Source organism: Urocitellus parryii, chromosome 2 (genome assembly GCF_045843805.1).
Source record: "Urocitellus parryii isolate mUroPar1 chromosome 2, mUroPar1.hap1, whole genome shotgun sequence".
NCBI classification, from domain to species: Eukaryota; Metazoa; Chordata; class Mammalia; order Rodentia; family Sciuridae; genus Urocitellus; species Urocitellus parryii.
The window spans coordinates 162,254,073-162,270,454 of NC_135532.1; the positions used below are offsets into that span (position 1 = coordinate 162,254,073).

At 34.2% G+C, this 16,382-nt stretch overlaps 1 protein-coding gene across 1 annotated transcript in view; it reads left to right on the forward strand.

The window, feature by feature from the left end:
- The window catches only part of Atp6v1a (ATPase H+ transporting V1 subunit A), a 57,337-nt gene extending 45,078 nt beyond the window's left edge, over nucleotides 1–12,259 (forward strand). The window contains exons 13-16 of the mRNA XM_026394724.2: nucleotides 243–446; nucleotides 6,724–6,818; nucleotides 8,343–8,514; nucleotides 9,965–12,259. Of these exons, the coding sequence (XP_026250509.1) occupies nucleotides 243–446; nucleotides 6,724–6,818; nucleotides 8,343–8,514; nucleotides 9,965–10,057 (564 nt within the window). The 3' untranslated portion in view covers nucleotides 10,058–12,259. The remainder of the gene's footprint in view (nucleotides 1–242; nucleotides 447–6,723; nucleotides 6,819–8,342; nucleotides 8,515–9,964) is intronic.
- The last annotated feature ends 4,123 nt before the right edge of the window (nucleotides 12,260–16,382 follow it).

Consider the following 16,382-nt stretch of genomic DNA (forward strand, 5'->3'; position numbering starts at 1 on the left):
TGAGGATCAAACCCAGGCTGCACGCACGCCAGGCGAGCGCGCTACCGCTTGAGCCACATCCCCAGCCCGAGAATACATTTTTAATGAACATTTTCTACAAGTTTATTCTGTTTTGATAACACTTGACACATACTAAAAATTAAATAATTTGTCCAGTAAATTAAACATAACATATTTAGGAAAAACAAATATGCTTCAATACTCTTAAAAACTTTTTAAGAAAATGATTTTTTTTTAATTAGGTGTTTTGGGGATTAGATAAGAAACTAGCCCAACGTAAGCATTTCCCCTCTGTCAACTGGCTCATCAGCTACAGCAAGTACATGCGTGCATTGGACGAGTACTATGACAAACATTTCACAGAGTTTGTTCCTCTGAGGACCAAAGCTAAGGAAATTCTTCAGGAAGAAGAAGACCTGGCAGAAATTGTACAGCTTGTGGGAAAGGTGAGTTGTTAAATCCCATGGGGTATAGTGTTACAGTGGCCAGTTAAAACCTTGGGTATATTCTTACCAAGCAAAATGAATAAATCCTAAACTTAAATTCAATTTTAAAATATAATAAGTTTAAAAAATATTTAACTAAAATGTTTTATTCTCTTTTTTTTTTTTTTTTTTTTGAGGGTGGGGGTACTGAGGATTGAATCCAGGCATGCTTAACCACTGAACCACATCCCCAGCCCTTTTTAACATTCTATTTATTGACAGGGTCTCACTGAGTTGCTGAAGCTGGGTTTGAATTTGTGATCCTCCTGCCTCAGCCTCCAGAGCTGCTGGATTATAGTAGTGTACCACACCTGGCAAATTTTTTATTCTTTTTTAAATTTATTTATTTAATTTTTTTTAGTTGTCGGTGGACCTTTGTTTTATTTGTTTATATGTGGTGTTGAGAATCAAACCCAGGGCCTTACACATGCTAGGCAAGTGCTCTGCCACTGAGCCACAACCCAGCCCAAATTTTTATTCTTTATAGCCCTTAGCATGGTCCTGAGTTTATTGTAGGTGAGAGAGGAAAAAAAACAAAACAAAACACCACTTGATTTTCTTTGGGTTCTTGAAATGAAATGTATCCATCAACCAATCAAACTAGAAATGATAGAGGTAGTGTCTTTAACATAAAATTTTTTAAGAACACTGGGATTGGGAATCAAGGATTGGATTCTAGTCCATCCATTAATTAACTATGGATCTTAAACAAGTAACTTACATTCTTATACTTATGTCTTCGTGTTTCACCAGAAGATGGTGAGCCAGGTGCAGTGGTACATACCTGTAATCCCATTGGTTAAGGAGGCTGAAGCAGGACGATTGCATATTTGAAGCTAGCCTCAGCAAACTAGCGAGACCCTGTCTCAAAATAAAAAATAAAAAGAACTGGGTATTGGTAAAGTACCCCTGGGTACCTAGTACGCTACCCTAAAAAAGAAGGTGATGATGATGATGGTTTAATTAAATGTAGCCTAATTAAATTGCTGAATCAAATGACTTTTCATATAGTATGCAGAACTAGTTAGGACTGTTAGAGGGACTGGGGATATAGCTCAGTTGGTAGAGTGCTTTCCTCATGTGCACAAGGCCCTGGGTTTGATTCCTAGCACCTCAAAAAGAAAAAATAAATTTTTAGGGCCGATCATGGTGGCAGACGCCCATAATCCTAACAACTCAGGAGGCTGAGGCAGGAGGATTGCTAGTTCAAGGCCAACCTCAGCAATTTAGCAGCAGGTAGGGGGGCAGAGCTTGGGATGTGGCTCAGTGATTAAGTGCCCTTAGGTTTAATCCCCAGTACCAAAAAAGAAAAGGTAAGGACTATTAGAGTTCTCCATCTGATTCTGTTCTTTTGATGATACCTTAAAAATTCACCTCCTAATTTTTCCCAATAAAGATAGTTTTATTAAATAACATGTATAGCATGTATTAAATATTTATTATTTATAAGGTACTGTGGCTCTCCGAGATTAACAACAAACAGAAGACCTGCAAAACCAGATAAAGGCAATACAGAAAATAAAATTACATGTTTATTTTGTTTATGAATGTAGATATAAAAGTATTAAATGTTCATTTGTTACACCAAGTAGGTTATTCAAAATAGAATAATGTATCCTGAACAAGTAAAGGAATGCAAATGTGATTCAACACAGTATTATTATAATTTCCCAATATAATTAATGTGACAGAAAAGAATATCTTAATCAATATGGAAAAAATATTTGAAGTTTATTTCTTATGAGTTTTAGAAACCTCTTAGGCAAGAAGGAATAGAAGTAAACTTCCTTAGTTTGTTAAAAGATACTAAGCTGAGGGGCTCGGGTTGTAGCTTAGTGGTAAAGCGCTTGCCTAGCATGTATGGGGTGCTGGATTCGATCCTCAGCACCACATAAAAATAAGTAAACAAAGGTATTGTGTCTATCTACAACTAAAAGAAAAAAAAATTTTTTAAAGATACTAAGTTGAATGTGATGGCATGTGTCTGTAATACCAGCTACTGGGGAGGCTGTGGCCAAAGAGCCCAGAATTCGAGACCAGCCTGAGCAACATAGCAAGACCCCATCTTAAAAAAAAAAACAAAATAAAAATAGCATGCTAAATGTAGGGGAAATATTTGATATAATGAAGAATAGAAAGATTTCAAATGCATTTATTTTTTTAAAAAATCAGTATTAAGACAAGAATGTCTGTTATCACTGTGTTCAATTGAATAGAGAGGTCCTTATTAATAATGTTAGAAATCAGACAAATTGTAAAGAGATTAAAATGTCATTATTTATAGATAATATGTTCATATAACTACAAAAATAACAACAGAGGAATAGAAATAATAAGAGTATAAGAAGGAGTTGCGATCGATGCAAGATAAATATAAATAAAGAAAACTTCACTAGGATTAGGAATGTGGTTCAGTGGTACAGTGCTTGCCTACATGCATGAGGCCCTCAGTTCTATCCAAAGCACTGAAAAATAAAAATTCTCAATACAAGCAATACTAATTAAGAAATAAAACTAAAAATAAGATTTTCATAATAGCAGCAACAAATAGAGTATATGCACTATCCAGAAATCCATATTTCTGTTATGGAAAAATATCTTTAAACTAAAAAATGAAACAGAAAATAATCTAAAAAAGTCTACTCTTTTGGATGGATGACTTATTAAAAAATTACCACTTCTCTTTAAAATATAAGTTCAGTGTGATGCTAGTCAAATTTCTAGTTGAATCTTCTGAGCAAATCACTAATCATTCCAAAATCTATTTGCCATCACAAAGATTCACAATCTTTAAAATAAAAAGTAAGGAACTTCCCTCTATTGTTTAATACAAAACCATAGTAAGAAAAACAGTATGGTATTGGTGAAATAACAAACAGTGGTGGGACAGAATAGGTATAGACTTGTGTATGTGCATTTCCTTGATATTGTGAAGTGACTCCACAAATCAAGTGAGAGGAGAATAGGTTCTTTTAGTGAACAGTGGAAAACTACTATTTGGAGAAAATAGAACTGGATTGCTACTAAATTCCACATAGTAAGGTAGACTACAGGTAGATTATCAATTTAACTATTAGAGGGAAGAGGTTAATAGAAAAGAAATATTAAGGATAACATTTTGATCTAGGATTAGAGAAGGACTTCTTAAACAAACCTCATTGAACACATTAAAAGAAAACAAAGGTTTTTTGATAAAAGTAAGAATTTTTGTTCAACAAAGGCTTACCCATGAATAAAGGTAACAAACTGATGACAGATTGGGATAGGAAGTTTCTGACAAGTAAAACTGGTGGGCTTTCTAAAATATTAACTTTAAGTTAACAAGAAGACTAGAACCCCAACAAATATGACCAAAGGAAAGAGAAGACAGATTATGAAAGAGAAAACCCAAAAAAGATTACAGACCTTTGGTAAAATTCTCCAACAACCATGACGTATCACATTACTCTGGTGAGAAAAACTGGGTATTGCCAAGTGTTGTGGGAATGGAGGAACTAGTGTACTCCTTGTGGCATGTCATCTGGTGCTACCATTGTAAAGAATAGTCCAATGGGACTTGCTTGCATGCCATGGAACCTAGTAGCTCTGCTTCTGGATATTTATCTCTAGAGAAATTCTCAAACAGTCCTAAAGTGGACATTAATGATGGTGGGGAATTAGAGGAAATCTGGGTGCCTTCTCCAGGGGACCAAAAAAAAAAAAAAGTAAAGAAAGAACAAAGTACAACTGAGAATGGTTTGTATAAGAGCTAGGTGCAGCAAACTATGTGGCACGTGGTGTCATGGATGGATCTGGAAAAAAACAGTGCCTAAGGCACTAATGAGAATGATTTACATAATGAAAATACTAATACAAAATGTACTTTTCACATAAATTTAAATAAATAAAAGGAAACACATAAAACACATTTTAATATTTACCTGTGATTGAAGAAGGGATATGAGATAGAAGGGATTTAAAAAAAAAAAAAAGAAGGCCCGATCCTTACCTAAGAAACTTTAATACATACAAATAATAGAAGAATGCAATTAACTTTGCCTGTCCCTTTCTCACAACTCCCAATAAATTTTTAAAACTAAGAATTTAAATAACTAAAATAATAAACCAGGAGAAGAAGTATTTTTTTTTTTTAAAGAACATTAATCAGGGACAGGGTTTGTGGGTTAGTGGTAGAGTGCGGTGCCTAGCATGTGTGAGGCACTACATAAAAGTAAATAAAGGTATTGTGTTCATCTACAACTAAAAACAATTAAAAAAAAAAAAAGAACATTATTCAGTTTGTACTCTCATGTTCATAGCAGCCCTTCTCACAACAGTGCTAGGAGTGAAAACAACTCAAATGTTCATCTATAAATAAATGAATGAACAAAGTGGTATGTTCATACAATGTGATATTATTCAGCCTTTTTTAAAAAAGGAAATCCTTTCTCTGGCTATAACATGAATGAACCTTGAGGACATTATGCAAAGTGAATACACCATTCATTAAAAAAATACTGTTATGATTTCACTTAAGAACTATCTAAAGTAGTCAAACTCATACTTCTCAGAAGAAGAAATACAAATGGCCAACAAACAGGAAAAAAATGTTCAACTTCCTAGCAAACAGGAATATGTAAATCAAAACTACATTGATATTTCATCTCAATCCAATCAGAATGGCAATTTTTAAGAATATAAATAATGATAATGCTGGCGAGAATGTAGAGGAAAAGGTGGGAGTGCAAATTAGTACAACAACTCCGGATAGTAGTATGGAGATTCTTCAAAAAACTAGGAATGGAACCATCATGTGACCTATCTATCCCATTCCTTGCTATTTATGCAGGAAAAAAACCTAAATCAACATACTAATCAGCATACTATAGTATATAGGCACATCAATATTTATAATAGTGCAGTTCACAATAGCCAAATTATGGAATCAACCCAGGTGCCCATAAATAAATGAATGAATTAGGAAAATGTGGCATATATACAGTGGAGTTTCACTCAGTCATAAAGAAGAATGAAATTATGACATACGCTGGTAAACACGTGGACATGGATACCATCATGCTGAGTAAAATAAACCAGACTCAGAAAATCAAGGGTCAGTGAATTTTTTCTCTCATATGCAGAAATTACAACAAAGTAAGGGAGGGTGGGGAAGTGGGGGGCGGGTATCATAAGCATAAAGGGAAAAGATCATTGGAGTGGAAATAGGGAAAGGGAGGAGAGACAGGAAAGTGGAGAAAATGCAGAATCAACTTGACAAAATTTTGCTGTGTGCATGTATAAATATACCACAGTGAATTCCTCCTTTATGTATACCTATAAAGCACCAATTAAGAATAAATGGATAAATGAATAGAGGGAAGATTAGTAGAGGAAGGAGGATAGGGGGAGGGAAAGAGGATGCACTAGAGACTAAAATGGAGCATGAATTATTATGTCAAAATGAATCCCAGTATTATGTGTAACTATAATGCACTAATAAAAACATTTTAAAAAAATAAATAATGAAAGGAAGACTACTTGGAGTAGATTTGGGGAACAGGAGAAGGGAGGAGAAGAGGGAAAGAGGATGTATTAGGAACTGAAATGGAGCAAATGATATTCCGTGCATGTATGATTACATGTATGATGTATGATTACATCAAAATGAACCCCAGTTTTATGTATAACTATAATGCACTATGAAAGATATTCTTACAATAAAGTAGTCAAGTTCATAGAAACATTAAATAGAATGGTGGTTATCAGTATCTTGGAGGAGGGAAGAAGAGGGGCTTACTATTTACGGACATATGATTTCAGATTTGCAAGATAGAAAACTTCTGAAAATCGGCTTCACAACCCTCTGAACTGAACTCTTTATTAAAAATAGTTAAGATGGCAAATTTTATGTTATATACTTTTTAACCACAAACAAGAACAATCAAAAGCAGTCATAAAGCAAATTTATTAGTACATTTCTGTAATCCCAGCAACTCGGGAGTCTGCGGCAGGAAGATTACAGATTAAAGACCAGCCTTGGCAACTTAGCAAGACCTTTTCTCAAAAAGTAAGAAAGGGCTGGGGATGTAGCTCAGTGGTAGAGCACCCCTCAGTTTGATTCCCAGTACCAGGAAAATAAAATTTTTGGTTAAATATAATGTGTTGATTATATTATTTCTGCTTGCTTAACTGATTATCACCATTGGTACCCACATGATGGAACAAAATTTCTAAAAAAAATTTTTTTTTTCTCTTATAGGCCTCTTTAGCAGAAACTGATAAAATCACTCTGGAGGTTGCAAAGCTTATCAAAGATGACTTCCTACAACAAAATGGATATACACCTTATGACAGGTAGGCTATACAGATTTTTCTTTTTGCTTTTTTTTTAGTTGAGGCATTATAATTATACAAAATAATAGGATTCATTGTGATATATTTGTAAATGCACAGACATAATTTTGTCAATTTTATTGCCCAGTACTTCCCCTTCACCTCCCCTTCTGATTTTTTTTTTCCTTATTTGAGGATTTTCTGTTGTGTTTGAGCAAGGAGCTACCTACACATTAAAACCTTTTTTTCCTCACACAGATAAACGCTGACTCAATATATTGGTTTATTTTGTATATTCATAGCAGACATCTAATGGTTGAAATCATCACCTTTTCTTGATTTACTCATTTGTGAAATTATGACAGTATTTTCACTCATACAACCATCTATAATTAGACTAAATTATGGCTTAGTGTGCAGAGCCTGGGGATCATTACCTGCTTTAGAAACTATCTTTGCTAATTCCTTTTATTGCCCATGTCTCTTGTACTCTTCGCTTAAATAATTATGTTATTCTTTCCTGCCTTGTTTGTCAAGAGTCCTGTATCTTTTTCCTTCCACCAAAGCCTTTGTTGCTGCCAGTCCCAGCCCCTTCACTCCTGCCCAGTGCTTGCTTTTTTTCACTATTGTCTCTGCCACTCCTGTGGCATGTTGAAAGTTCCTGTTTCTTTTAAACTGTGAGGATTTGAGCCCTTTTCTCCCAGGCTAGCTTTTCTCTCTCAAATCATATTTGGTTCCACATAAGAACCAGAGAACTAAGCAAATAGGATTAATCAGACCATAGAGCAAGCAGAAAATATGCCAGTATGTCAGTAAGCCTTCGAAATCTGTTAAATCGGGAACTTAAGAAGCTCTAGGGAAAAATCTTTGGAAAAGGTGTGATAGGACTATGCATGAAATTATGTATGCAGATGTCTAGGAATGTGTTAGAAGACTGATAAGGACAAATGTGATTGAATTGATATTTACTCATGTGTACGTACAGTCTCTATTTCTTTGTTACGAAAAGGTATATGAGTAAATGAAAATGAACACATTTAAAGAGAAAGAGGCTACTATTATTAACTCACAGCAATTTGCAGTCCCCCCCTTCCTATTATTCATTAAACCTTAACTAATATCACAAAGGAGTCTTTACAACTCAGTTATTTTCCATTTGAGTTACTTACCTACCTACAAATCTTACAAATACTACAAATCCAGGGAGGGGCATTATATTGTAGCAATATTATTTCATTGTCCCTCCTATTTGATGAATTTACAGACAAAAATAAACATCACCCTTAAAACAAATAAAATAGATATCTCCATATCCATCCATACTAGTACTGAGGTATCTTTGCCCCAAAATTCTCCTTAAATAATTATTGGTCTTTTGTATTGTTCTTCTTTTCTTATGTATCGTCTAATAAATATGAGCAGTTTGCATACTTAAATAAAGAAGCTGATTCCCTGGTAATTTATAGTTAAAGTTTTACATACTGAAAGTATGAACCCACTTTGGAATTTGTTTTTGTTAATTCTTTTGACCTTCATTTACTCTAGGTTCTGCCCATTCTACAAGACAGTAGGGATGCTGTCCAACATGATTGCATTTTATGATATGGCCCGTAGAGCTGTTGAAACCACTGCCCAGAGTGACAATAAAATCACATGGTCGATTATCCGTGAGCACATGGGGGAGATCCTCTATAAACTTTCCTCCATGAAATTCAAGGTATATTTTGGTTCTGCTGTAACTTTTTTAGTAGGATTTTTTTTTTTCTCTCTAACAGTTTGAGTCCCAAACCTGGGGTATGAAACTTGCTTTTATCATTTTCATATATGCTCAGGATGTATATAACCAGAACAGGTCTTGAGGTGATATTCAAGTAGGAATTCCAGTGATAAAAAATTATAGTATTTCACGTCTAAAATAAATGCTAACTATTTCTCTTTTGTCTTAGTTGCCAGGCAATTTACAGCTAAATTCATTGTTGAGCAGCAATTATCTTACTTCAAGTGCCTATTAACATCTAACTCCCATGTTCTTCTGAAATGATGTCTGCGCTATTTACTTCTTCCAAATATCATGTAGTACACATTTTTACTTTTACATGACCCACAAGATAAAAATAGGTAGTTATGTTAAATTACCAATAGAAACTCAAATGTATAAGATTGTTTTTAAAATATTTGATCAATTGAATTGTATTTAATTTAATTAAGTCATGACATTCAGGCATATTTACTAATTACCTACTGAGAATGATTCTCAGCATGTATATATAATGTATAAATTTTTACATAACATATAGAGTATATGTATATTTACAATATAGATTAAAAATATAAATCTGTATAAATATTCACTATATCAAGAATTAATATTCACAATCTTTGGGTCCTGTCATTCATTCCACTTTGAGATATGTGAACCAGGGAAAAAATCAGAGATTATTGTTTTGTTTTGTTTTGCAGTACCGGGGATTAAACTCAGGGTCCTATACATGCTAGGCAAGTACTCTATCAATTATGCCATATCCATAGGATAAAATATATGAAGGTATTAATTTTTTTTCCAAATACCCAAAAACATGAAGAAATACATTATAGAGTGAAAAAAATAGTTTATAAAAAATTCATATATAATTTGATTTAAATTTTGTCTTTAAAAATTCACTTAGGAAAAAATGAAAAATAAACCTATAATAATGATTTCTGGTAGAGTGATTGAAGATGAAAACTTTTCTGTTTACATGTTTATTGTATCAAAAGCATCACTAGGTTTTTTTTAATGCTTTGGGAGAGTAATATTTTTCCAAGGCATTTAGGAAATTTCCAGCTGTTGGTATGGACAAGCATGTACTTGGTTTTGTTTATTTTCATACTAGTGGAATTACTGGATCAGAGAGCTTTGGGCATTTAAAGTCTTGTACACATTTTACTCAATTAAATTGCCTTCCATGAGGATTTTAAGTGTGGTATATTTTAAAATTTATTTTCCATATTTCAGTTCTGCATCACAGTATGATACTATCAGACTTTGAATAATATATTGTTTTTACTAATTTCCAGTTATATACACCCAGTCATATGCATCTAAATTTTTTTAATATAAGGAAATTATCACACATTCTGAAAATTATTTTCCAAAGGTAAATTGAATTTTTAATGTCTTTTTTCAGGATCCAGTGAAAGATGGTGAAGCAAAGATCAAGGGTGACTATGCACAACTTCTTGAAGATATGCAGAATGCATTCCGAAGCTTGGAAGATTAGAATTGTGATTCCTTTCCTCCTATTCCTCAGCAAGCTCATATGTGTATATTTTCTTGAATTTCTCATCTCAAACCCTTTGCTTCTTTATTGTGCAGCTTTGAGACTAGTGCCTATGTGTGTTTTCTTTTGTTTTGCTGTTTATTTGGTAGGTCTTATACAAAACATTCCTTTCCTCCAGTGTTTGAAGGGCCTCCCTGATACTTTATCTGAAGTGGTGAATGTAGTAAATATGATATACAATGGCTACACTACTGTAAACCTGTATGTAGGATGAACTCCCTCCTTGTACTAGGTTTGCCCATTCCTCATCTCCATTAAATTGTAAACAGGACTTACTGCATATACTCTCTTTGAGTAGATTTAGATTGAAAGGCCATATTTTTAAACCTTTTGACAGGTACTTTGTGAAATGACTTACTATCTATGTGGTCCACTTGCAGCTTAGCATTTTGCTAAGTAACTACTTTGCAGGAAATGTTTTACTTTTAAAAAACTTTGATGGTTAATGTTCCAATTATGCATTTCTTTCCCAGTATAAATCAGGAATATTTATGGGAAGCTATTGGGAACTACATTGTTTTAAAAAAGATATTCATGGAGCTCAGCATAATATATGAATCAGTACCCTCTCAAAGCATGAAAAAAAGACAGGTGATCAAACTTAGCTAACATCATCTTGTTAAACCATACTTTATTTCCCTAGGAAAAATTCAGTATCAAGGACTATTATATACTATATTAGATTACACTAAAACAATCATCGAAAATTTGATCTATATTACATACTTATTTTCCTCAAACATCTTGGAAGCCTAAGTTTTTAAGAATCATGTGGCAATGCGATGATCAGTAAAGTGCCACAGATAAGATACTTAGTAGTGGTTAAAGGCCGTTTGCCCCTTTAAGAACCAGCTGAGCTGTAGTGATTCTTGGGGCCAGAGTGACATTATGTTTTTACAAAGTAATAACATGTCACATGCTTGCATGTTTATTTGCTTGTTGAATTTTTGAACAACCAGTTTACCAATTGTAGAGAATATTGCTTTCGTGGGTTTTTTTTCTGATTTGGAGTTTCTCAGAATATCTATGGCCATAGTAGTGTGACAGTTTCCATTCTGTTTAATAGGGATGAAGTTAATTCTTTTATCTGCTGGTAACAGAATCTGAGTCACGTGAAAAAAAAGATCATTTCATCCTATCTTTTAAGTATATGTCTAAAAATAATAAATCTCTGTGTTCGTATACTAAGGCACGCTGCAGAACAGCACTGAGAGCAAGTTTCCCATTTACTCTTTCTGACCAATAGAGGTGGCACCATTGCTTCCTTTTTGGGAAAAGGAAAGGGTGTACATGAGCATATCTGATGATTTGATACACAGTGTAATAGCACAAATAAAGTATTTATTTTATGCTTCAGTATGTTATTTAATTTTGTGATAATGCATTTCTTTTGGTCTATTAAAGAAAGATGTGTTCAGTAGTGAATTCAGGTATAGTTTTGTGTAAATCTATGAAGATTGCATATTTTCCAGTAGCCTGCTATTCAGGAAAGATATTCTTCCATAGAACTTTTTTTTTAACCCTTCAGAATATTGACAGATAAGAATTATGCAATGATTTGTTGAGATGTGGACTTAATGATGCTGCTTAATCAGTTTGCTTCCAATGTAGGAGACTTCCTACCCAGAGGTCCTAAGACTAGTGGAAATTAAAAGGATTTCAAAAACTTCTGTTAAATCTACCAGCAAGCTAGGATTGTGATCATAATGAATGATATGAAGAAACTAATTGACCAAGTATGTTTTCTGTTGTACTGAATTTGAAACATGCATTCTTCCTCCTTTTAAGAATGCTGATGTATGAATGTGAAGATGATTGAGAAACTATGCTCAGATATTCATTGTAAGTGTCCCTTCACATATATGTTGTAGAATTCCAAATCAGTCATTGATAGTATTTCTTTAGTAAGGCTGTGTTAAAATTACAGCAATCTTTTAAAAAGATTATGCAGTTCTATATTTATTGTGTTGTACCTCGTCCTAAGTGCAGCCAGTGAAACAAGTTTCATATGTATTTTTCCAGTGTTAAATCTCACACACTGTACCCTTTGGAAATTTCCGTCTATCCTAAAGAATGAATAGAAGAGGCCATATATATTGCCTTCTTATCCTTGAGATTTCACTATCTTTATGTTAAAAGTTATGTATAATTATTAAAATCTATGAAAGAATAAAATGGATTTAAATTATTTGTCTTCCCTTTTTGGGTAGCAGGAAAGCTGCTAGAAAACATGCCACCTTGTTGTATATGGGCTTAGTATTTTAGCACTTGTATATGGGCTTAGTATTTTAGCACGACCTTTTTAATTTTTTATTTATTTTCTTTATAGATTATTTAAGATCCTAAAACCAAATTGGGGCCATCACTGAAGTGATATCCTATCATTGTATCTTACAATGATTTAAAAATATAGCACATGGAATTTTATCCATTCTGATGGTACTTTAAATTGGAAACGTAAGTGGATTTCTGAAAATCGTAAATTAAAAGAGATCAGTCATACTTCAGTTTCAGGCAAGGGAACAAAGCCTTATAATTCATGCTTTTGCAAGCTGAATTATTTTAGATCCAATGTAGCAATGAACAACATTCATTGTGTAGTTATCCAATATGTTATCTAGGATATGCTTTTTTAAAAAATTTATTTATTTAGTAGTGAGGATTGAACTCAGGGACACTTGACTACTGAGCCCCATCTCCAGCCCTATTTTGTGACAGGGTCTCACCAAGTTGCTTTGCACCTGCTTTTGCTGAGTCTGTCTTTGAACTCGAAATTCTCCTGCCTCAGCCTCCAAGCCACTGGGATTACTACCATGTGCCATCATGCCCAGCTTAGGATATGTTTTAATTTTCCTTGAATGTTGTATTTCCAAAGGAGTGAAAAAGGGTGTAATGGACAACTTCATATTCCTACTGAGTGCCATGTTTATGTAGAGGAATACTTAGGAATTCACAGGAAGACTTCTTCCTTATAGAGTGGGTAGTTTTTAGTCCCTTAGGTAATATCCCAATATCTTCCTCATATTAGTTTTAATGGTTTGCTATGCATAAGAGCATGAAGAAGAAAACTCACTTTTGAAGTCAGTGTGATAAAATGCTGTGGACATTGTTGTAATAGTTTGCATTTTCCTCAGAAGTTGACTCTGAGACAAGTATTTGAGTTTAGGTAGTTTATTTGGGAGATGATCCTAGGAAATACCAATAGGAGAGTAGAGAATTGGAAAGGATAAAAAGAAGCGATTATAAATATTCATTGTTAAACAAATTAATACTGTTGGACTATGGAACCCAATCCTGCTGCTGAATTCTGGGAGCAAATGAAGAACATGCATCTTAATTATTACACCTGTGGGTACTTTAGCCAATCATTGACGGCCAATTCCTATCAATTTTCCATTGCAAACTGTTCTTACAATGACAGGAAAAATAATGCCCAGCACATGCATACAGATAGATGAGGCCTAGTGGGCATACAAAATCCCCTGGGATATTAGGTTAGCATACACTGAATGATAACTCATAGCTGAAGAGAGAAAGGTGGAATATTACCAGCAACTCTTTCAGGCTTCTTAAGAACCCAGGAAAAAAAGAATTATTCAATCAGTAATTGAAAAGCTGTTCTGCAAAATAAGGAAACACCATTTTAAAGGATCAAGAAACTGGGAGAAAAGATGTGTTTTAAAGAGCAGAAAGTATACACACACGTGCTAATTATGGTGATGAATAGAAGTGGGTTTTAATGCTCCTGAAAGTAAACAGCTTCTTAAGTTAATGGGGATTTTGATCATTTTTTATAGCCCTTCCATTATAAAAAAGAGGAATTTGAAGTCCAGAGAAGTTAGTTGATTTGCTCAATGTCAAACACGGCTCTTTATATGAGAATTCAGTCTTTTGGTTTCCAGAGTCTGATTGCACTTAAATCATACTGTCTTTCCCTTCTGTCTGCACTTTTTATTCAGAACCAAGGAGTTGAGTTGAATAAAGATGAGAAAAATAAATTGGAAAAAAGTAAGTTAGAAAAATTACTGGCTACACAAGGTGGACATGGGTAGTACAGTAGAAGGACTCATTTACAATGTGATTCAGAAATTATTAACAATTGAGTCAGTTTAGAAGAATGAATGTAGAAGTAGATACATATGATTTTTACCAAATTACTATAGAAGTATTTAAAGAGAAAAAAACAACATGAACAATAAATGTCTCAAGAATATAAAAAGAACTCCTTTAAGAAAAAAGAAAAACAGATCTTGAAAGATAAATAGATAAGACTTAGGCCACATTGTGTGAAAATGGTGCTCAGATTCTAGTCCTTAGGAAAATATAAGTTAATATAACATGATAACTTTCTTCATACACGCTAGAATGGCTGAATTGGAAAGAAAATACCAACTGTTGGTGAGTTTTTTGAGCAACTGAAACTTAAAAAAACATTTTTGGTGTGCGGCAGTCCTGCTGGGCCAAATCACCGGGGGTGACAAGCACTTGAAGGTTGAAACGGGAACTACTTTATTGCGAGTGAATTCAGCACAAACTGAGCAAGAACTCAAAAGTAGCGGGCACCCAAGGTAGCAGGAGCCGCTTCTCTGCGGGACAGCAGAGGTACATATACCCAACTAATTACACACAGCTTAACTCAATTAACATCATCTAGATACAGCAGTCAGTCAACAGGGAATCCTCATCATCTTAATGGCTCGCTGGCGTTACTTCACAAACCACTCCTCCTGGCAAACTACCAGGCGCCATTTTAACTTGATATGCATCCCCAACATCTCCTCCCTTTTGTTTTATTAAACAACAAGTATGTGGCTTAGGGACCATGCCTGTTTTAGGTTTTCTAATACTACATATGGTCCTTACCCGTCATTGGATGGTCTGACCTCAAATCGTCAGCCTCCTGTCTTAGGTTGGTACCATTGTAATTGGATCTTACCCGTCTTTGACTACCGGCCCAACACACTTAGCCATACTTGTGGATAATGACCAAAGTGGTTTTTACACAAACACCATAAACAACCTGCCACAAGCAGAAGGGAGGAGGATACAAAATGCCATGATATCAAGCCATTGACTGCTCCAAGTGAGAAACCCCTGGAAAAACTGTACCACAGATGACACCTGGTACTAATTACAGTTTGTTATATCAGTTCTTAATGCATATAAGTGATACACAGTCCAGGTAAGTTTTGCAAGCAGCTTAAAGCAGAGGAATCCATTAATATGTCTATTTCTTCTTGAAGTAAATATTAATACAACAGTTTGTACAATTTGTGTGATAGCTGTCGCAGACGCTGTAGTAGCAGCAGCAGAAACAGCAACAGCAGCAGAAACAGCAACAGCTGTGATGATGGTAGCTGTAATTCCAAAGTCTCCTTTGGTTTTTCAGTAATACTGGAAATTCTTCTATTTTTGTCTTAAAGTAGGAATTCTGGCAATAATGGCTAAAGAAAATTGTGTAGCATTCCAGCAGGCACTAAGAAAACAATTTTCTGAACAATTTCGTACATTATTCTGAACAGAATTATTAGATACAATGAAAAGGAAAGGTGAAAGTAAACAAACAGATTTGTTAACCTTTTTTTGTTCACATATTAAAACAATACCCAATTTAAATTAAACTGTTTAAATCATGTGAATAAAAGATATTTGGATCCATTTTTTCATGAGCGCTCTTGATATATGGACATATGCACATACAGACATACAACACATAACACAAGTGTGCACACATAACACAATAGTAAAGGCCTCGTAGCTTTTCATAGGTGAAATCTCCATTGCAATGTTTAAAAACTCCACAGTTGATTAGAAAATAAAACTAATCAGAAAAACATTATCCCAGGTCTGGATGAGCTCAAAAACTAGAAAAAAAAATAGAAAATTCTTCTTGTAACTTGCATATGGGTTTGAAGGTATTCCCACAAGTAAACCTCAAGGTTTTTTGCATTTGAAATAGGCCTTAATGGTGCTTATTATTCATTAGTCTCCAGGTGTGGGGGAACCATTGTCGAAAATGTAAGGATAACTAAACTGGAGTTCTGGATATCAGCTGTTATGGATTTTTCATCTTCTTTTTGGTCTGTAAATATCGCTTTAGTTAGTCTCTCTGGAATCCAAATCAGTTGCTGTTCTCCCTGTGGAAACACACAAACAGACCCCCGACTGCAGACAATCACTGGGTCAGGACCTTTCCATTGTCCAGTTAGAATATCCTTCCAAAGTACCTTTGGCTTATGTACATTTTTTGGACACATGTGCCTTT